We start from the raw sequence: 22,446 nt of genomic DNA on the forward strand, positions 1-22,446 counted from the left end.
CTCTCGCCACTCGAAATTTTATTCAAGTTTTATGTTTTAAGTATAGGCATTGTTTTGTTTTCATAATGTTTATTTTAATATTGTTTAAAAAATTTAACCAAGTAGATTTGAAGATCTAATTGACTTTCTTAAGCAACTCATGAATCAGGCAGCAGGCAATCTAGCAAGTAGAGGGGAGCTTTGCGGAGTTGTGCAAAATGGAAGGTTTTTTATAAGAAGGAGGGCGGATCAAGAAGTTATTAGCAAAAGAAAAGAAAAGGTTATTCAGGCCAGGTCACATTCCCTTAGGGCAGGGAGTTTTATTAGGTGGATTACTTTATCTTCCTTTGGGGGTAACGGGGGCATGGAGAGGGCCCCTGTTACAGATGACCTCATGGGTGCTGACCAGAAAATACCAGATTAATTGGCTTAAATCCCAGTCCTGGAGAGGTTAAAACGACAACTAAATCTTGGTTTGCTGACCTGGGGCAAGTGACTCCACCTTGGGCCTGTGGTTTTCTTTTTAACAATATAAAAATTATCCTCAAGTAAAAACTGATGTTGCAAGGAGATGGGCATATTTATTCTCTACCTTTAAGTAATCCCTAGAACATTGTCTTTGCCCTAGAGGTATTGAAAAATATGGGACTAGAGTGTTTATAAAGAAACATCCAACATTAAAAGTCTGTTAATTTGTTAATCTGAACACTTAACCTTTAAGACACTCTATTAACAATTTATTAGTAAAGAAGTAATATTACTGAGCTTTCCTGTAATTCAAATTAAGAAAACGTTACCAAATAGGTGTCCCTAGAGAATTCAACTAGGCCTTCCTTATTATTCCTCCTTGTACTTCTCCTCATCACCACCATTCATAAACTCAACTACTTTCCTTCCACTGTTTTGGCCATTAAAATTGTAATATGAATTTAAAGATTGCTACTCTGCCGGTATGAATAAGCAGCCTTGCCTCTCCTCATCCATGATGCAAATAGATGTATAAAGTGATTTTTTAAAGATATATCTTTTAGGCTTTCCAAGTCAGTAGACTGTTTTGCCTACCTTATTTTAACCAAAGAAGGTTTTTAAAAAAGTGTGGGAAGGTAATGTTAAATAAGTTCCTAACTCTCTGAAAGCTTTATTTCAATGTGTCTAGCTCTAAGGAAGCAAAGCTTCCTGAGTCCTGCCAGGACACAGTAATATCCAAAATCCTGAGGACATTCTGCTAACTTGAGGAGTAATTGTGGAAACAGCATGTTACGGAATTGAAAACTAATCCTGGATTTTCCAGTGCAATGTACATTTCCTGGAACATTCAACTCTCCCCAGGCAGAAGTCAGAATGTTTATAGCTTTCAGCCTCACTGTTTGTAAATGGAAAGCTGAGCTCAGAATTCATAATCACTGATTAAGCTGCTGTTTTTTTACCCAATATTGGGGGTGGGGAAGGACAGTGGGTTCTCTCATACTGAACCATAAACATATGTTTTGTTATGTGTAATAAATTCCCTAACATTGCACTTCTTTTGAAGGGACGGATGAGGGATGTAATAGAATACTTGAGCCAAAAACTAAAAGAGTCTGTCTAGTCGGCATAACAAGTTAAAATTGAAAAGAAATCCTTATAGGTAGTGCACTATATGTATTCCATGATTTTATTTTTCACTGTCAACATAATAGAATACTAAACCTAGGAGGACTTTAGAGGTGACCTTGATGTAGGCAAGATGATGTTAGGGTTTGAAGGCAACAGCCAAGAAAGAATTCTTGAGACATCTTAGGTGCAAAAAGGTGGCTTTATTAAAGCACGGGGACAGGACCCATGGGCAGAAAGAGCTGAACTGGGGTCATGAGGAGTGGCCCATTATATACTTTCAAGTTGGAAGGGGGTTAAGGATAGCATAAATCTCTAGGGAATTTTAGAAGCAAGGTTTCCAGGACCTTGAGAGGACTAGCAATTGTTGGGAAAAGGTCATTTATTACCATCTAATAACACCTTAGTCATGAAACCCTTCAGACGTATATCGGTGGGCCATATGCTTGGGGAATGATTGACAACATGTATCTTGGGGGGTTTAGAGATAAAGGAAATTTCCAAAGGAATTTTTATACGTTAAAGTAGATTCACAGAATCCTGTTGGGGATGGGGATTCGGGCTAGAATTGCCTTTTGCCCTTGGCGAAGTATTAGCATAGAGGCAGTTGAGTTCCTAAGGAATGTCACTCTGCCTGTTTCAAGGACTTGTCAATGGGCTGTACGTAGGTAGTAAGGAAATTTAATAATTTTTCTTCTGCCTTTGTTTCCCACATCAGCCTAATCCTCTTTCTTTACAAAAGAGGAAACTGAAAGCCACTGAAGCAAAGGGACTTAACTTAGAGTCACATAGATAGTGTCAATACAGAGAACAGACTGAATTCTCCTAACATCTAATACAGCATTACTTTACTGCGTAAATGATCATATAAAACTGATTCTGTATGTTAACTACTACTGAGTGTCATGTACAGATTGTGACACACCATTTTAAATATACCTGAGTTGTATTTCTCACACTTTTCATGATTGTAAAGCCAAGTACTTAGCAATCCTTTGATTTGAGACCTTGCTCATTGGATCTACTTTACCCCACCTCCTCCTGCCCATTAAGAAATGCTTTTGACTAAGCCAGAAAGCTCAAAAAGTACTTGTTAGTAAGTCTCACTTTGCTGAGTCAAGAAAAGAAGGGTCAATTATGAGTTAGGAGGAAAAGTAGTGGGTCAGAGTGTAACAACACTAGCTTCTATATTCAATATTTTGACATCTTGGGGTTAAAGGGGAACAGAATATGCAATCCCAAAATATGTCCCTTTGGTATAAAGACTTTATTAGGCTGATTATTTTTAAGAAACAGACTGCAAGAAAAGTTCTGGAAACCAGTAGAAATTATCCTTTTGTAAAGGACATTTACATTTGAAAGGGAAATCTCCATTTGTATGGGTATCTTCCTCTAAGTATCAGAAAGAGGAGAATGCCTAAATCTCTAGAAACTCCTGAAGGCTATGCTGACTTAAATCTGCATAGTAACTAAACCCTTGTTTACTGTGTTTTGCCTGATAACCTTCCATAACTGGATTCCCTCATCCCAACATCTTTTGTTTTTAGTTGGAGGTGGTATTTAAATGGTGACTTGGGCCATTCCAGTATTACTCAGTTTTCCTGGGTACCTCATATATACACAGGAGGAAATAATATACATGTTATTATACTTTTGTTTGTTTTTCTCCTGTTAATCTGTCCTTTATTATAGAATGGTCTCAGACAAGAACCTAGAAAGGTAGAGGAGGAATCTTTTTTTTCTCCTCTACAGTGTCTTGCAGGCCCTGGAGGGACCGCCCCTCCTAGGGCCAGCCAATTTCTAGAGAGAATAAAGAACTGGCCTGCAAGTGTACCTTCCCTATGTACACCAACCAATCTAAAGCCCACACCCCAACCACCTCCTTTACCAGCTCTCACACTCTGGGCCAGTATTCCCCTGCCCTGATCACCCAAGAACCAGGAAACAGACAACTAATGAAACCAACACACATTAACAAATGTTTTACCATTCTAGCCTAATGAAACTGACTAACTTGATTGATTTATGAGCCCATTTTGCAGAAGTTGACTGGCCACCAATGAGACTAGCTAAGATTGGAGTCAACTGGGAAGAATTCTTATAGCTGTGCAGAAGGGAAAAGGAAAGAACAAAAGTAACCTCTGTGATGACCCACCTAGAGATCTTTGCCCCATCATCATGCTTATGCCACCATTTTCTGAACATGTACCCCACGAAGAGGCATGATTCCTGAATACACATGCTCAGAAAGACACCTCCCTTTGTCCCTATATCCAATCATCATACTCCATTCAGCTTACCCCCTACCCTTAAATACACCGAACCAACCCTTCAGGCAGGTGGATGTGAGAAATCTCCTATCTCCTTGCTTGGTGCCCTGCAATAAAACCGTTTATTCTGCTGTAAAAGACACTGGTGTCAGTGTTTGAATTGATGCACACTGGGCCCTTGTCTGGTAACACTAAGAATAGCCCCTACACCCCAGAGCCCACTGAAATTATTCAAACAAGCCAATCCTAAACCTGCTTGCTCTGTCATGCCCATTACTCCCTTCGGAAACCATAATAAAGGCTTGCCCACATTTTCTGCTTGCTCCTTCTGCCTCCTGACCAACACTGGTGGATCCCCCATATGGCCCTGTGTGGTGTGTTCTCTTAGGAACAGTTCTCTTAGGAACTGTGAGTAACAATCTTTCCAATGGAAATCTTTGCTTGATGTGTTGACCACACCATATCTGAGTAAGAATACCTAAATTTTACAACAAAAATGTCAAAGTCCAGCAAGCTAAAGGTGCCAAAATCCACGATGGATTTAAAGCAAGCAAGAAGAAACAAGAGATAAGCAACAAGTAGGGAGAATATGGCAAAGGTCTAGCTCAGGAAGAACTCTGCAAACCCAGAATTCTGATTGTGGTATAACTTTGGTGCCTTTCTGATAATACAGGAGGGTTGCCTTAAAATGGCATATTTACAATTTCTTAAAAACACTGCCTAATAAATAGTATGTGAGAACTTTAACATTCCTAGACAAGACTTGCTATATAATATTCCCATGATCAGCACCCCAGTTGTAATCCATACTGGAATGTTAAAATAGCCTCTTAATCATCTTCTGCTTTTAATCTCTCCATTCCTTAATTCATCTCTTCTACTGTTTCTAAGCCATAGCTTGTATATTGATAAGAATCCTCCATTATTTTTTAATTTCTTTTTCAATTACATATTGAATCTTCACTATTACATTTCAAGCTTTTCAAATACTGTCTTCAGCATAACTGTCAGCCTTGACTTTCACTATTCCACTGTATTCTCTGTCATTTGGCTAACTTAAACCCTCCATTGTTCCCAGCACATTCTCCCCATGCACTGAACTATTCCACTGATAGAAGCACCGATAAAATGTATTTTATTATATTAGCTTTAGAAACAAGTATACCAGGGTCTGAATGCTTAGCGTCTCCAACAAACCATGCTCTGATCTTGGAACTTTAAGTTTCTTTTTTCTCATGCTGGAGGACTCAGAATGGGTTCCCTGCGGAATCACCAAAATATCCATGTTATAGAATTCTTAAACGGGTTAAATGAGATAGTATGTATAAAGATTTCAGCACAATTTTGGTGTGAATTCTAGTAAATAGCAGCTATGATATGATACCTAACCTTAAAGTAGTGTTCCTGAGTTTTCAAAGTATGTCATATACACTGCCAGGTAATATTCAAGAAGCTCTGATATATGTTATAATCGATGCCATTTTTCAAATGAAAAAACTCAGAATCAAGAGAAATAACTTGCTCAAGCTCATACAATTAGGTAAGAATTACAAGTTTCTCCACTGTTTCTTTCTTTCACTCTCTTCTCTACACTAAGCTGACCTAATGCCCATAAAGTCATTTAGTGAAGGGACTGTGACTCATTTATCTTTTATTTTCACAGTACCTGGGAATTTTTTTTAATTTAAACTAACTTCATTGAGTATTATGTGTCCAGCACTGTTTTAAGAAATTTATATAAATTATGTCATTGAAATGTGACGATACCTCACAAGATATATATTATAATGTACATTTTCAGGTGAGGAAATGGAGAATCACAGAGATTAGCCTGCTCAAACCACACAGCAGTATTTGAAAACACCATAGCTACCTATGGCAAAAGTTGATGTGCCACACCAAGTAAGCTGCAAATCAAAACAGGCATGTAATTCATTTCTGTTGAATTAAATTTTAATTAGCATCTGGAAAATACATCTTCCCACCTGCTAAAGAGTGTAAAAATGGTGACATGCTCTGGAAAACCTGTGTGTATGTGTGTGTATATAGTATCTGAGTGTGCTATGTAGATTTTAATAAGCATTCTTTCTTTCAATAATAATAGAAATCCTCAGTTTAACCCACGGTTACTCTGGGAGCAGGGGGCTAGAATGAGGGCGCAAATATAAGTGCCACGGAAAAAAACCTTTCAGCCTCCTTTGTAGCTAGCTGTGACCCTGTGGGAAGTTCTGCTCAATGGGATGTTAGGAAAAATGATGTAAAATAAGTTCTGAGAAATACCTTAAAGGCAAGTGTAGGCTACTTCTCCCTTTCCCCATCCTGCTGAAAACATGGATATGGTGGCTGGAGGTACAATTTAGAGCAGGAGAGTAAATATCATTCCCTAGGAATGACAGTATGGAAATTTCAAAGTAGTCCGAGTTCCAGTTAACTACTGAGCCATCTTGCCTTTACTGAACTCTGAATCCTAACTTCCACTTAAACCAGTTATTTTTGGCTCTCAACAGCTGAATTATCAGGGTGCCTGGATGGCTCAGTAGGTTAAGCGTCTGCCTTCAGCTCAGGTCATGATCCCAGGGTCCTGGGATTGAGTCCCGCATCAGGCTCCCTGCTCAGTGGGGAGTCTGCTTCTCCCTCTACCCACCCCCACTGCTCGTGATCTCTCTCTCAGTCTCTCTCAAATAAATAAAATCTTAAAAAAAATGGCTGAATTATCATAACACTTATTTACTACTTATTTACTAATGACTAAGGCAAAGCTAAAGAAAAAAGAAGGAAACAATTGAAATGTATTTTGAAGGATTGATAAGTATCAAGTCACAGAAATATGGAATCTCAGTGTTGGGAGGGATATAGTCTATTCTACCCACAGAGGTGATGCTCAAATCTACTCTCCAAACTTTACAAAGTGAAGATGTATCTAACGTAAAGTGTGAAATTTTGACAGTTGTCAGAGCCACATCTATGAGTTAAGTAAGTACTTGTTATTTGGGTGCAGTATGTGCAAAGCACTGGTATGAGCCTAAAACACACTGGTTCTATATGAGATGCCACAGGGTGGAAAAAACTGTCAGGAGGCACTGTGGAGGCCCACAGGGGGTATTTCTGAAAAGAAGATTATCAGATGCTCCGATAAGATTTAGCATTCAATGCTGTATCTAATGTCTGTTTTGTTCATCTAATTCAGAATACTTTGACTCAAATAGTAAGGACTTGGAAAACATTTTCTCCCATGTGTCCCTAAGTACACATCTTCAATGACTTGCTTCATGGGAAGCAGGACCACATCACATGAGACTCATTTTGTTTTTTAAAATATGTGTATTATGAGTTATATTTGCATGATTATGCAGACAAGTTGAGAGTGAGGTCATTGTTGCTGTACGAAGTGAAACTGTGGTTTATTCTCATGTTTATGCCAACTGTTCAGAAGGAAAACAGAAAATCAAAGATGCTTACATGCTGATAATGCCTTAGATAGCAGGAAGTTCAATACCATGGTCCTCAGCAGTGTGACACAACATCTGTCTAGAGGCCTGAAAAATTGTAATATCCAGGCATTCAGCAAAGAGATTCCAAGAATAATTAACACATGTTAGTCCCTTCTGTACCTTACGAGGCAGAGATGGGTAAGAAAAGAGCAACCTGCCCTATGAGCTACCAGGATCTTCCTGCTTGACTTCTGGATTAACCCAGTTTAGAGGCTTGCACTAGCCCTGTAGCACCAAAGCAAGGCTTCACACCCACCGTCCTGAATATATCCTCAAAAACTGATTATAAAAGGCCAACCTAAAAGATGCTCTAAAATCTGTTGAAAATTCAATTCTCTTCGTCTAATGTAATTGCTTTTCCAACCATTTAGCATATTTTTCTCTTTTTTTAAGATGTCATTTGTATGTTCCACTGAAGTGAGAATAAACTATTACTAAATGTATTTTTGTAAAAAGAAAAAAAACAGGACTACTTGGAAAGTTTTGTTTGACTTGCATTCTCCACTGGTCATGTGCCCACAAACAATGCTGCTATGATCTATTACCAAATGTATTTTACTCCTTCAGAAGGGCTGAAGTAACTTCTAGTGGTTATGTCACAACTAACTAAAAATACAAGCATTCAATTGTACATCTCTATATGAATTGTATTTGTCACTAATTATTTTTATATTGTAAGAAAAGTATTATTAACATTTAAGCAAAATAATTTTTATTTAATAAACACTCTTAACCTGATTTTTCGACTGGAGTTAAAGACCAGGTATTTTATAAAATCATAATATCATCTTCTTGATAATATTTGCTTATTATAAAAAAATGTTTGAAGAAAAAAATTATAACTATGCGTGGTGATGGATGTTAATTACACATATTGTGGTGGTTTCATGATATATACAAATATCGAATCATTTGGCTGTACACCTGAAACTAATATGTTAGATGTCAATTATATCTCACTTTTTTTTATTTTTTATTTTTTCAGAAAGAGAGAGAGAGACAGCACACAAGGGGGTTGGGGACTCAGAGGGAAAGGGAAAGAGAGAATCTTAAGGGCTCCTCACCTAGTGCAGGAGCCCACATGGGGCTCAATCCCACAACCCTGAGATCATGACCTGAGCCGATATCCAGAGTTGGACACTTAACTGACTGAGCCACACAGGTGTCCTAATTATATCTCACTTTTTAAAAAAAGTTCAAAAAACTTATGAAATACAAGTGTAAAGAAGAAATGAAACTCATAATCCCATCACAGAAATTTTAACAAAACCATATTCTGGTACATTTTATAAAATGTTAACATACCCCATATTTTATATTTAAAATTATATCACAACGGGGCGCCTGGGTGGCACAGTGGTTGAGCGTCTGCCTTCGGCTCAGGGCGTGATCCCGGCGTCATGGGATCGAGCCCCACATCAGGCTCCTCCGCTATGAGCCTGCTTCTTCCTCTCCCACTCCCCCTGCTTGTGTTCCCTCTCTCGCTGACTGTCTCTATCTCTGTCGAATAAATAAATAAAATCTTTAAAAAAAAATTATATCACAAGCATTTCTCCATGTTTAAGATATCTTCTGTTTTCATTGATATTTGCCTTGCATTCTTTTTTGCTACTTGGACTATATTTTATTTGCTTTTAACTCCTTAAGTTTCTTGGAATTCTTCTGGCAGTAGAGGTTAAAGATTATTCTAAATATATTTCATTGTAGTACTGTTCAAAATAAAGAATAAATGTACTTCATTTAAGTCACCCCCTTGTATGATTAAAAGAAATTAAATTCAGGCTCCCTCTGTCCCCTTCTATTGTGGTGGCAAGGTGTATGCGTTTAGCTCTGTGATGATGGGCCCTGGTTTCTGCAGGACATCCACACCATCAAGTTCAGAGGCACAAAAACCACCATATTTAAAACCATCCTTGTGGCTCCAGTTCATGCTTGTACATTCCAGGTTGTTCTTTTATAAAAACAGCTTTACTGAAGTCTAAGTTACATTCCATAAAATTCACCCAGTGTAGGGGTACAACTCATTGACCTTCAGTAAATTTACAGAATTGTGCATCCAACAGCATAATCCAGTTTTATACTATTTATAAAAGGGCCTTTTCTGTATATTTCATATAAATGGCATCACACAATACATAGTCATTTAGACCTGACATCTCTCTTCTAGCATAGTGGTTTTGAAGTTCATGAATGTTATAGAATATATCAGTATTTTGTTCTTTTTTATTATATGAATATACTACATTTTGTTTATACATTCGTGATAGATATTTGAAATGTTTCTGATTTTTGTCTATTTTGAATATGCTGCTATGAAAATTTCTGTTCAAGTTTTTGCATGAACATATGTTGCCATTAGATTCATAGAAATAGATGTTGGATTCTATGGTAGGTAAGTTTATATAGCTATTTATGAAACTGCCAAACTGTTTTCCAAAGTAGCTATTCCCTTTCACATTCCGACCAACAATGTATGAGCATTCTTGCTTCTCCACATCTAGCCAATATTTGTTATTAGCTGTATTTCTTATTATAGCTATTCCAGTAGGCATGCACTGGTATCTTGTGATTTTGATTGGCATTTCACTAATAACATGTTTATTGAGCACCTCTTCCTGTTTTTATTAGCCATTTGTATGTCTTCTCTGATGAAAGGTCTGTTCAAGTCTTGCTTATTTTTAAAATTAGGTTGTTTGTCTTACTATGATCAAGTTGTAAGAGTTATTTATATATTTCAGATGCAAGTCCTTTATCACATACATAATTTGCAAATATTTTCTCCAGTCTATAGCTGGAGTGTTTCTGGAAGTTTTTAATTTTTATGATAAACAATTTATCATTTTTTCTTTTTTAGTCTGCTTTTGGTGTCATTTCTAAGAACTTTGTACCTAATCTAGGGCCATAAAGATTTTCTCCTATGTGATCAACTTAGAAGTTTTATCTCTTACAATAGCTCTATAATCCATCATGAGTTATTTTTTATTTATGATGTGAAGTATGAGTCTAAATTCTATTTTTTTTTTCCAAATAGAAGTCCAATTGTCGGAACCACTTGCAAATTCTATCCTTTTCCCCATTGAATTTCCTTGGCACTTCTGTTCCAGCCTGTTCTGGCTCTCACTTTACATCAATCTTTGTTTCCCAAATGCCTGCCCTATAAGCATCAAGCTCCAGAATCACACAAGGCAAACATTGCAGAGATTGTTTAAGCAGCTCCAAAAATTGCATATGGTTAAAATCCTTAAGATAGATGTGTAGACAAACAGAATGTCTCTTACCGGTTTTGCTTCTTTGATTGAATCCTCACTAATAATCAGGACTATTCTTACTCTACAATGTTTACTAATATTATCCGAAATTTTTAACTAAAATTTTTTGTGGTAAATGTTACTCAGTCAATCAAAGATTTGCTTTTTATATTAAGAGCTGTAAATATTCTTTAACTGCTAGTTAGGCATACCTCTATATTCTACTGTTTTCAATGTTTACATCTAAGCCCTTTAATTTTGCAAACCTCCCAATTCTTGAGATGTTGAATTTACTTATCCTCTTAGTATGTATATAATAAGTTGTTTATGCCATCCATGTCTGAGGATGTTTGTCTGATGAATTCATGGATAAATAAAATTTAATTGTATATTAAATCCTTGACTCAAGGGATGTTTTTGTTTCCTTGGAAAACCATAAGCAAAGATATATGTCTATTTCCTCATTCTTTTGTGAATATATTATTAAATCTCCTCTTTTTACTTTTCCCAGATACTTCTGGAAAATTTTAATTAATACATTTTGAAGACATTCTCCTGAGAGGATATGATTAAAACTGTTGTGCTTCTGATAAATTAAAATCTTTGTCATTAAGCCATGCCTCTCTGTATATCTTATCAGACTTTTTAAGCTTAAAGTCTACTCTTTTTTTTCTTTACATTAATATAATTACTCTAGTTTTCCTTTACTTAGTATTTCCCAGAAAATCTTTTTTCATTTTTTTACATCCCAACTTTTCAGTTTATTTTCGTTTTAGGTATGTTGCTTAATAATATCATATGATAAAAATTTGCATTTTATCTTATCTGATAATTTTTGTCTTTCAATTGTGGAATTTAACCTATTTATGTATATTGTGATTGAGTTCCACCATCTTCTTGCTTGCTTTATATTGTTACCACATTTTCTTTCCTTTTTGTCCTTTCTTTCTAGGGGTAAGTATTTTTTTTCTTTGTTTTCTTCTTATTCCATTTTTTTTTCCTTGTAGATGATACACAATTTGTTCTTTCTTTTTAATTGGTAACCCTTGAACTTTTACCACACATGTTTATTATTTAATGGTTTCTAAAGTTAATGTATTAATCCCACCCATGAACAACAGGAACATTGTAGACCATGTTAACTCATTAGAGGAGGGATTGATGAGGCTCAAATACGGACAAAAACAATTATATACTGAAACACTCCTTCGAGGTACAGCATAATATCTCAGTTTTCTGTGAAATATATCAGTTTCCCCAAAAGTTGATCATTCCCTTGCCCCCATCCTACTTAACACATATAATTGTTTCCTTGTATATATGTATAGTTTAGTATGACTTCCTTGAGGATGAGGAATATATCACCTTTTATTTAGTAGTACCTGACACCAGACATAGCATATATTAGCATACGTTCAGTCTAGTGAATGAATTTTAAAAATTAACAATTTTATGTTCCTATGCATTTATGACTTTTCATTCTTTCATATTTCATGGAGATAACCAGCTTTATCAAAAACTTTACCCAGCATGACCACTCATAAGATAGAAAACCTTAATAAGATTCAAATCACAGTTCATATATTTTCTATGTATGTGTCTACACTTTTGATTTTAAGTAGTATTCTGGTCTTTGCCCCTAATTAATTCAACCAAACAGCTTAAGTATAATGACTTTAGTTTGAGAGAAGCAGGATTAGGATTTTTACAAATTATTCTTTAAAATTAAATCTGTGTCATAAAGAGTTCCATGTGTTTAGGAAGTAAAAGAGGGAAGCTCACCTAATTATGCTTGAGCTAAGTGAGTTGTGGTTATTCTTATGTTTATTAATATTATTTTGAAAGAAAAATGAAAACCATCATGTGCTATCTTAAAATACCTTCTGCATTATTTTCTCAAAATTTTATTTACCTTTGTATTGTCACGCTGCTTTCACATTCAAAGTTTTTCCAAGCTCCCTTAGGGCCAGAATCATGGGCTATGCAGATCTGCATCCTCCCTGGCAGCCAGCATAGTATGCAGTGGTCACTTGGTAAATTTGTGATTATTGTGTCTATAAACAAATGAATACATGAGTTAGTGAGTGAATAAAGATACAGGCGAATAACTAAATGCAATGGCTTGTCATTTTTTACCTAGCTTTTTTTGCTATTTCCCCACTACTATTTAGAATTTAAATTTAATTTAAATTTTTTAAAAATTATTTGAATATATTATTTTGTTTAAAAAAGGAACATTTCTTTTTTTTTCTTGACTGTTTTGTGTTTTTTTGTGTAGTTCAAACTGAAACAGGTCCATAACAAGTTTATGAATGTGCATTAATAAATTTTTCTTATAGTTATTAGAAATGGAATGAATTACATAATCATATTTTGAAGAGAAACCAACAAAAATGGAGAAAAGAGGTAACTTGATGAAGAGAAGTAGACCAAAGGGTTAAAGAGGACCTCTGAAACTCATCTGATATGTTCACCCAAATGCAGGCAAAATCACACATCAGTCATTTCAGAAATCCAGATCCAGGAGGCAGAGAGAGACCTCAACAAAATCAACTCAAGGAGGTACATACCAAGACACATGGTAATGGAAAAGGCAAAAAAGTGATAGAGAATTTTAAAAACACTAAGCAAAAAGAAAACAGTTACACACAATGGAAACCCTATAAGGCTATTAGGTGACTTTTCAGCAGAAATTTTGCAGGCCAGAAGTGAGTGAGTGGCATAATATATTCAAAGTGCTGAAACAAAACAAAACAGAACAAAACAACTGCAACTGAGACTACTCCACCCAGCAAGGCTATCATTCAGAATAGGAGGAGAGATGAAGTTTCCAAGACAAACAAAAGCTAAAGGAATTCATCAACACTAAACCAGCCCTATAAGAAATGTTAAAAGGAATTCACTGAGTGGAAGGAGAGACAATAAGCAGGAATAGAAAAGTAGGAAGTATAAAAGGAGTAAAATTAAGTATAGCCATAAAAAATCAGTCAAGCGATTCACAAAATAAAAGGATATAAAGCATGATACCATATACCTAAAACATGGAAGAAAGAGCTTTACTGCCTTTAGAATGGGTTCAAACATAGTGACCATCAACTTAATATAGACTGCTATATGCATAAGATTGTTGCATATAAACCTAATATAACTACAAATCAAAAACTGGTAATAGATATGCAAAAAATGAGAAAGTTATCCAAGTATAACACTAAAGAAAGCCAGCAAATCACAAGAGGAGAGCAAGAGAAGAAAGGAACACAGAATACCTACAAAAACAACCTTAAAACAAGCAATAAAATGGCAATAAATACATACCTATCAATAATTACTTTGAATGTAAATGGACTAAACATGCCAATCAAAAAACATAGGGTGATGGGATGAATGATAAAGCAAGACCCATCACCCACCTATATGCTGTCTACAAGAGATTAATTTCATACCTAAATACACATGCAGATTAAAAGTGAAGGGATGGAAAAGCATTTATCATGCAAATGAAGTGAAAAGAAAGCTGAGGTAGCAATATTTATATTGGACAAAATAGACTTTAAAACAAAGACTGTAATAAGAAAGAAAGAAAGTCACTACATAATCATAAAGGGAATAATACAAGAAGATACAACAATTGTAAATATTTATGCACCCAACATGGGAGCATCCAAATACATAAAGCAACTACTAACAGACATAAAGGAAGTGATTGATAATAATACAATAATAGTAGGGCCTTTAACACTCCACTTATATCAATAGATCGACCAAATAGAAAATCAACAAGGAAACAGTGGCTATAAATGACACATTGGACCACAGATCTAACACATATATTCAGAATATTCCATCCTAAAATAGTGGAAAACTTTTCAAGCATATATGGAACATTTTCTAGAATAGATCACAGGTTAGGCCACAAAACAAGTCACAACAAATTCAAAAAGACTGAAGTAATGCCATGCATCTTTTCTGATCACAGTGCTATGAAACTAGAAATCAACCATAAGAAAATATCTGGAAAGAATACAAATACATGGAGGTTAAATAACATCCTTCTAAACAATGATGGGTCAAATCAGAAATCAAAAAGTACACGGAAACATGGGGCGCCTGGGTGGCTCAGCCATTAAGCATCTGTCTTTGGCTCAGGTCATGATCCCAGGGTCCTGGGATCGAGCCCCACATTGGGCTCCCTGCTCGGCAGGAAGCCTGCTTCTCCCTCTCACACTCCCCTTGCTTGTGTTCCCTCTCTCACTGTCTCTTTCTGTCAAATAAATAAATAAAATCTTGAAAAATAAGTACATGGAAACAAGTGAAAATGAAAACACAACAGTCCAAAAATCAGTGGAATGTAACAAAGGCAGTTCTAAGAGAGAAGTTTCTAGCAATACAGGCCTACCTCAAGGAGCAAGAAAAATCTCAAATAAACAACCTAACCTGAAACCTAGAAAAAGAAGAAGAAACAAAAAATAAAACCAGTAGAAGGAAGGACACAATAACAATTAGAGCAGAAATAAATGAAGTAGAAACTAAAAAGACAATAGAATACATCAATGAATTCAGGAACTGGTTCTTTGAAAAGATCAACAAAATTGAGAAACCTTTAGCCAGACTCATAAAAGAGAGAGAGAGGATTTACACGAAATTAGAAACTAAAGAGGAGAAATAACAACTGACATTACTGAAATACAAAGGATTTTAAGAGAATATTATGCCAACAAATTGGACAAGCTAGAAGAAATAGATAAATTCCTAGAAACATATAACCTCCCAAAACTGAACCAGGAAGATATACAAAATTTGAACAGATTGGTTACCAGCAATGAAATTGAATCAGTAATCACAAAACTAAAAAAAAAAACCCAAAAAGTATTAAAAACCTAAATGTGAGACCTGAAACCACAAAAATCCTAGAAGAGAGCACAGGCAGTAATTTCCCTGACATTGACTATCGGCAACATCTTTCTAGATATGTCTCCTGAGGCAAGGGAAACAAAAGCAAGAATAAACTATTGGGACTACATCAAAATAAAAAAGCTTCTGCACAGCAAAGGAAACAATCAACAAAATTCAACATCAAAAAACTCCCAATTAATGCAATTAAAAATGGGCAGAAGACATGAACAGACATTTTCCAAGGAAGACACGCAGATGACCAGCAGACCCATGAAAAGATGCTCAACATCACTCACCATCAGGGAAATGTAAATCAAAACCACAAAGAGATATATCACCTTACATCTGCCAGAATGGCTAAAAAAACCCAAAACAAACAAACAAACAGTAAAACCCAAACACACACATACACACACACACACACACACACACGAATCAACAGGTGTTGGTGAGGATATGGAGAAAAAGGAATCTTCACGCACTGTTGGTGGGAATGCAAGTTTCTCAAGTTCAGCTTTCTTCAGTAGCATTTAACATAGGTTCTCTCCCCCTTTTCCTAAGTACACTTTTTTCACTTGCCTCCCAGGAACACCTTATTTACTACCTCACTGGCTCCTTCTTCCTCTTTGGTTAGCTCGTCTTCTCCAACTTCTAATGGCAGATTCTCCCAGGACTTAGTTCTTGGACCCCTTCTCCATCTTAATTCCTTTCTTTGGTGATCTTACTCAGTCTCGAGACTTTAAATGCTACCTGTATTTCAATGACTGCCTCCCTGACAGAGAGCCATTAGCCCTAAACTACCCCACCGATAATATCAACTGTTCTTACATTTCCTCAGGTCTGAAACTCTTAGAGTCATTCCTGTGTCCTCTTTCTTCTTATACCTTATATCCAATCTCTCAGACAATGCCATTGCCTCTAACTTTGAAATACACCCAGACTCCACCACCTCTCACATCTCCACAGATTCCACCTTGATTTAGGCCAACATCATATCTCACTTGAATTACAACAATAGCTCCTAAATAATCTCTTGCTTCTATCCTTTTCCTACCACAGTCTATTCTCAATGAAGCAACCAGATGGATTCTTTTACAACATAAATGATACCTCACTTTTCAAAAGTCTCCAGAGGCTTCCAATTTCACTAGAGAAATAGCCAAATTCCTTTATTCATTTAAACGGTGTACTGTTACCTCCCTCTCTTTCTTTTTTTTTTTTTTTTTACTGTTACCTCTCTTGTATCATTGTCTTGCTCACTTTACATTGGTCTCTCTGTTTTTCTCTAGCATATCAGACATGTGCCCACCTTAGGGCCTTTGCACAGACTCTTTCCTTTGCCTGGAATGATTTAATCTCCTTTCTTTCAAGATCTTTTTCATTCTTTCCTTTGCAATGAAAGTTATTCTGATGACCTAATTTAAAATTATAATCTGCTTTCCACACTCCTACCTCCTCTTCATTTCTTTCTCCTTTCTTTGCTTTACTTTTAATAATTTCTTTCCATTTAATTTAGCACTATCTAAAATACTCTCTGATTTACTTATTACATTTATTGTCTATTGGCACATACTAGGGATATAATAAATATTTGTTCAATGAACATGGAAAGAATATCTGTATTGATCAGCATTCTTACAGACAATAGAATCCACTCTAGATGACCTGAGGAAAATTATTAGCTAGTTCCCTTTATCCTTCATACAACTGAAGTTAAAAAAAAAAAAAAAAAGAAAGAAAATGACTTTTTAAATATAATTTCCTGAACCACATTGCACAATTTTCCAGCTAAAAGAACAGCTGCTGCCATTACTCTGCCTCGTGATCAGAAAGCAAATAAGGAAACTGTTGTCATTATTTGAGCCCAAGAAAAACCAAATCCTCTTGTCCCCATTCTTGACAAAATATCCTGTCTCTTCCCTCATGACTGTCGTAGTGGAAATGCCCACTTGGCCAAAACCTAGGTTATAAGCACAATCCTAGCTGAAGGGTCATCTGATAAATGTAACTTTTATCTTTCCAGTATTTCACCTTTGATCTTTCCAGGAAGTCTAGCTCCAAGGGAGTGTGAGTGGGAGTTCAATAAGCCAATTACAATATATATCATAACTCACTGTGGATACTCAACATCAGTAAGGTCACTAACTCCCACACTTAAACCTCTAAACAATAGCAATATTCTTTGCCTAACCATAAGGCAACTTCCCTTACAAAAGTGAAAAAGTATAAACCTTCTCCTCCAAATAGGAAATTCAAAATTTCATCAAACATTGCAACCATTTATGAATGATCAGCTCTACTCAAATTTAGTCTCATTCCTCTCTCATTGTCCTATAAATATATATCCTGTAATTATTATGATCAACACTACCACTACTCTTGTGTAAAATCCTAGTGAAAACAGAAGAAAAGGAGGGAAATTTGTAATACATAACTAAATATGTGACAGACTAGAAAGGGAAAAAATAGTTTAATCTCGGTACTATAAATGATCACAAGGCCATATAATTTGTAACTTCCTTTCTATACTACACACTCCATGGTCCCTTGGCTCCTAGACAGCACTAGGAAGGATGCCCAAAGGATACATATATGTATATATTATAAAATAAGTATATATATAATATCACCTCTTTTTATCATATTGGTTGTAAATATTTTTTCATTTGTTCTTTTCTCTATTGAATTTTTACTTCTAATATTTAAATTATTAGGGGATAATACCTGATACCTCCCATTGATTTCTTTTATATATCTTTCATACATTATTTTATACCAAGTTTTACATTCAGCATTTTTTACTTAAATATAGTTTTTCTTTTTTACCCCTAGTTTATAGCATTTCTTAATGATATTTTTAAATCTTTTAATCTACCTGGAATGGATTTTTGGACCTGGTCATGCTTTCACATATATTCCATTTCTACTTCAACACTTCTATATCTATTAAGGCAATATCACCGCTTTCATAGGTTTAGATTTTTGTTCATTCAATGTAAAATATTATACAAGTTAGTTATGGGTGTTAAGTGATAAGGATAATGAGAAGATATCTTTATTATTACATTCTAGTGATGGAAATGGTTAGTAAATAAGCAAGTAAAACAATTCCAAAAGGTAGAGCAGTATGTCAGAGGAAATAAGTGGGATGCAGTGATCTTTAAAAAGAAAAAAAAAAAATAATACAGAGAACATTCTTCTAATAGTAAGTTTAGGGAAGACCTTTTTTTGAGAATGGGACATTTAAGTTGAGAATCAACGTATAAGAAGGCAGCCACAATGAAGGAGCCAGATGAGGACAGCTTGTTTTTTTCATGTCCTAGGAGAGAAAGACTGAGCATAATTTCTGTGTGATGAGAACACAGCAAGGGAGGTAGGGAGTGACTAGCGGTTTAGGATATTAGGATAGAGAGAGTTAGAATACGTAGGGCCTTGTAGTCCACAGAAATTTTGGACCTAATCCTAAATACAATAAAAAAGAAAGATGTCCTTGTGGCCAGTATTCAGAGAATTAATAAGAGAGCAAGGTTTGAAGTAGGGAGTCTCATTAGAAAGTGACACTTAATTAGTGCTATCTACCCTTAGTGCTACACTTCCAGGCCCTCTTGTGGCTTGGAGAGACCATGTAACATTCTAGTCACTGAGTCGTGAAAGCAATAACCTGTAAGTTCCAGGCTGAAGCATTTAATTGCCAGTGTGAGATCGTACAGGGTTCTTATTCATTCTCTACACAACAACTGGCCATGTTAGATGTGATGCCTACTCTATTTTTCTGGAACATAGATTCCAGAGATGTGCAGCATCTATTCATGATGGACAAAAAAGCATGTCCTCAGTACATCTTTATTATTACAAACCACTGAGATTTGGGGACCATTCTTTTTTTCCAGCTATATTGAGGTATAAATGATAAATAAAATTGTAAGATATTTAAAGTGTAAAATGTGATGATTTGATATATATATATGTACATTGTGATAGGATGCTCAGGACTTTTATTATAGCATAACCTAGCCCATCCTGACTGAATACAAACAGCTATTCCAATAGTGTAATTAGAGATGGTTATGGCTTGAACAAGATCCTAGCAGTGAAGTAGAGAAGACAGATTTAGCATTTGTTTCTGGCTGGCAGGTAGTGCTTAGCAATAAAATGTATGAGGTAAGAAAGGGAGGTGTCAAAGAAAAACCCCACTTCCGACTTTAATAAATAGTGCCATTACTGAGATAAAGTAGTATAGATTTAGAGCAGGTATGATGGAGGGAAAGAAAGTCAAAACTTCTGTTTGGACAAGTTAAGGTTGAAATTCTCACACATAGCTGTCAGACAAGCAGCTGAATATGTGATTTTGGACCTGAGATTAAAAGTAATAGTGCCATTTTTAAAATTTTGGAGATGTATGAATATACATGATATTCAAAGCTATGGAAATGAATAGGATTGCCCAGAAGGAGGTTAGGAAGACACCGCAGAGCCAAGTACTTAGGAACTCCAGCATTTAGCATTTGGTAGAAGAGAAGATGCAAACAAAAGAGATTATGAAGGAGAGACTAGTGATTAGAAAATAAATAACAGGGGGGCACCTGGGTGGCACAGCGGTTAAGCGTCTGCCTTCGGCTCAGGGCGTGATCCTGGCGTTATGGGATCGAGCCCCACGTCAGGCTCTTCTGCTATGAGCCTGCTTCTTCCTCTCCCACTCCCCCTGCTTGTGTTCCCTCTCTCGCTGGCTGTCTCTATCTCTGTCAAATAAATAAATAAAATCTTTAAAAAAAAAAAAAGAAAAGAAAAAGAAAATAAATAACAGGAAATTTAGTGTCCCTGAAGGGAAGAGAGGAGATTTTCAAAAAGAAAAAAGAAGAAGAAGAAGGAGGAGGAGGAGCAGGAGGAGAAGGAGGAGGAGGAGGAGGAGGGGAGGGGGAGGGGGAGAGGGAGAGAAAAAAGAAGGAGGAGGAAGAGGAGGAGGAGGAGAGGAGAAAGGAGAAGAAGAAGAAGGTGGGCATAATCAGTTGTGCCGAATGATGTTGAGAAGTGACGTAAGATAAAGACGAAGGAATGCTCATTGGCCAAGCCGCTGTAAACCTTGAGAAGAGCATTTTTGATGGAGTAATGAGCATGGAGGCCAGACAGGAGTGGGTGAAGAGTAAATGGATGACGAGGAAATAAAGGCAATAGGAGGAGAGAAACATGAAGGGGGCAGTTAGAAGGCAAGTTCCTGGAGTTGTCTGTGAGGAAAGAAAAGTTTTATTGTGGGGCTGCTCTATAGTTTTAATGGGAAATAAAAAATACATTAGTTTTTTTTAAAGTATATTAGTATGATACTGGAAATGATCCAATCAAGATTGATATTTTGATATCTAGTAATTTAAATATGCCTTCAATTCTTTTTCAAAAATGACTTCAGCCAGATTTTTTTTTTCATCTTTTACATTCATTTAGTGGGTTTCTTTTTTTAACCTGTGTTAATTACATTTTTGGCAGACCATGGCTAAGGCCAGAACTTCCCTTGGGTTTTTAATAATTGAACCCCTTCTGAACAGTTTAAAATTTTTGGCCATGAACTTAAATTGCCTTTTTTTCTCATGTCAGTAGGCTTATCTGAGACACAGAGTTATGTGAGATTTTTTGTCTTCTTATTAATACTTCAGTAAATCATAGTAAAAACACTCATTAGCTGTTACTTTTTTTAATAATTTGAAAGCAAAATAGAAAACATAAAAACTTTCCTAGTACTTAAAAATATTTTAATATCAAATCAAACTATTGTCAAGTTTTCATTGAAAATATATTTTTATATATTTATGTATGTAGATGTGTGTGTTTATCTTTTTCCAGGAGTGAAATAAAGAGAAGTCTGTAATGCCATTGAAAAAGGATATTATCCCACATGGGGAGCCAGCTTAACTCAATTAGCAATTGCAGACAAATACAAATAAATGATTTTTTAAAAATCCAGAAAAAGGAAACGGTCAAAATTCTCTTAATGAATGATCATAATTTTCACTTTTTTTTTTTTTTAAGATTTTATTTATTTGACAGAGATAGAGACAGCCAGCGAGAGAGGGAATACAAGCAGGGGGCGTGGGAGAGGAAGAAGCAGGCTCATAGCAGAAGAGCCTGATGCGGGGCTCGATCCCAGATCACCGGGATCACGCCCTGAGCCGAAGGCAGACGCTTAACCATTGTGCCACCCAGGCACCCCCATAATTTTCACTTTTAAAATTATGTTTCCAATTGGTCCTAAGAAATACTTTTGAATAAATTTTTTTCTACATGGCTATTTGTCAGACCTAACAGTATTTTTATTGCACTTTATTTTCAAAACTATTCTTAAATTTCCAAAGTAAGAATTCAGATGGTAATGATATTTTTTGAATAAATTCAGTAGAATTTATTTTCTTAAACAGTTGGTAGGAAAATAAGGGAACTAAACTTTACCTTGCTTTAATATTTATTTTAATATGGAAAATCTCAGGCATGTACATTAAAGAAACTGCAAATGTTTCATATATAAAAATAATTACTTTCACTGCACTAAATCCCTTATACACCATCCCTTATATACCTTATATACCTGTTATATTAGGGACGTTGAGTCTCATAATGTTCATTTGCCCAATTTGCTAATTCTAGGAATGCATGCATTTAAACACTTAGAGAGAGGAATGCCATTTCCACTTCTGATTACAAATTTAATCTCCACAAGAGAATTAGGCTCAAGAATCAATAACCTGGAAAACCTTACTACCAAATACTAACATGTGAGGAAATGTATCTAGAAAATTAAACGTCATTTACAGAATTCTCAAGGAAGCATATAGCTTTTATATAAGTGTCCAGATGGACATCATAGAGATTTTTTTCCCTCCCTTCTATCCGGCCCATGGCTCCTTTGGCATGGAATTCAAAGAACACAAGACCTCAAGTTGTGGGATCTGTTCCCAGCTCTTCTGATAACTTGCTTTTGCATTTGAC

The 22,446-nt window shown here is 35.7% G+C and overlaps 1 protein-coding gene across 7 annotated transcripts in view; it reads right to left on the reverse strand.

Annotated features, from left to right (window-relative positions):
• The window catches only part of LOC148109375 (uncharacterized), a 540,493-nt gene that overhangs the window by 169,041 nt on the left and 349,006 nt on the right, over nucleotides 1-22,446 (reverse strand). For all 7 annotated transcript variants that reach the window (XR_015725973.1, XR_015725974.1, XR_015725971.1 and 4 more), the window contains exon 6: nucleotides 12,494-12,635. Coding sequence is in view for 2 of the 7 variants with exons in the window: in XM_087865176.1 (XP_087721302.1) it covers nucleotides 12,494-12,635 (142 nt within the window). In the remaining 5 variants the exon portion in view is untranslated. The remainder of the gene's footprint in view (nucleotides 1-12,493; nucleotides 12,636-22,446) is intronic.

Source organism: Ursus americanus, chromosome 10 (assembly GCF_024610735.1).
Source record: "Ursus americanus isolate L20-20 chromosome 10, mUrsAme1.1.p, whole genome shotgun sequence".
NCBI classification, from domain to species: Eukaryota; Metazoa; Chordata; class Mammalia; order Carnivora; family Ursidae; genus Ursus; species Ursus americanus.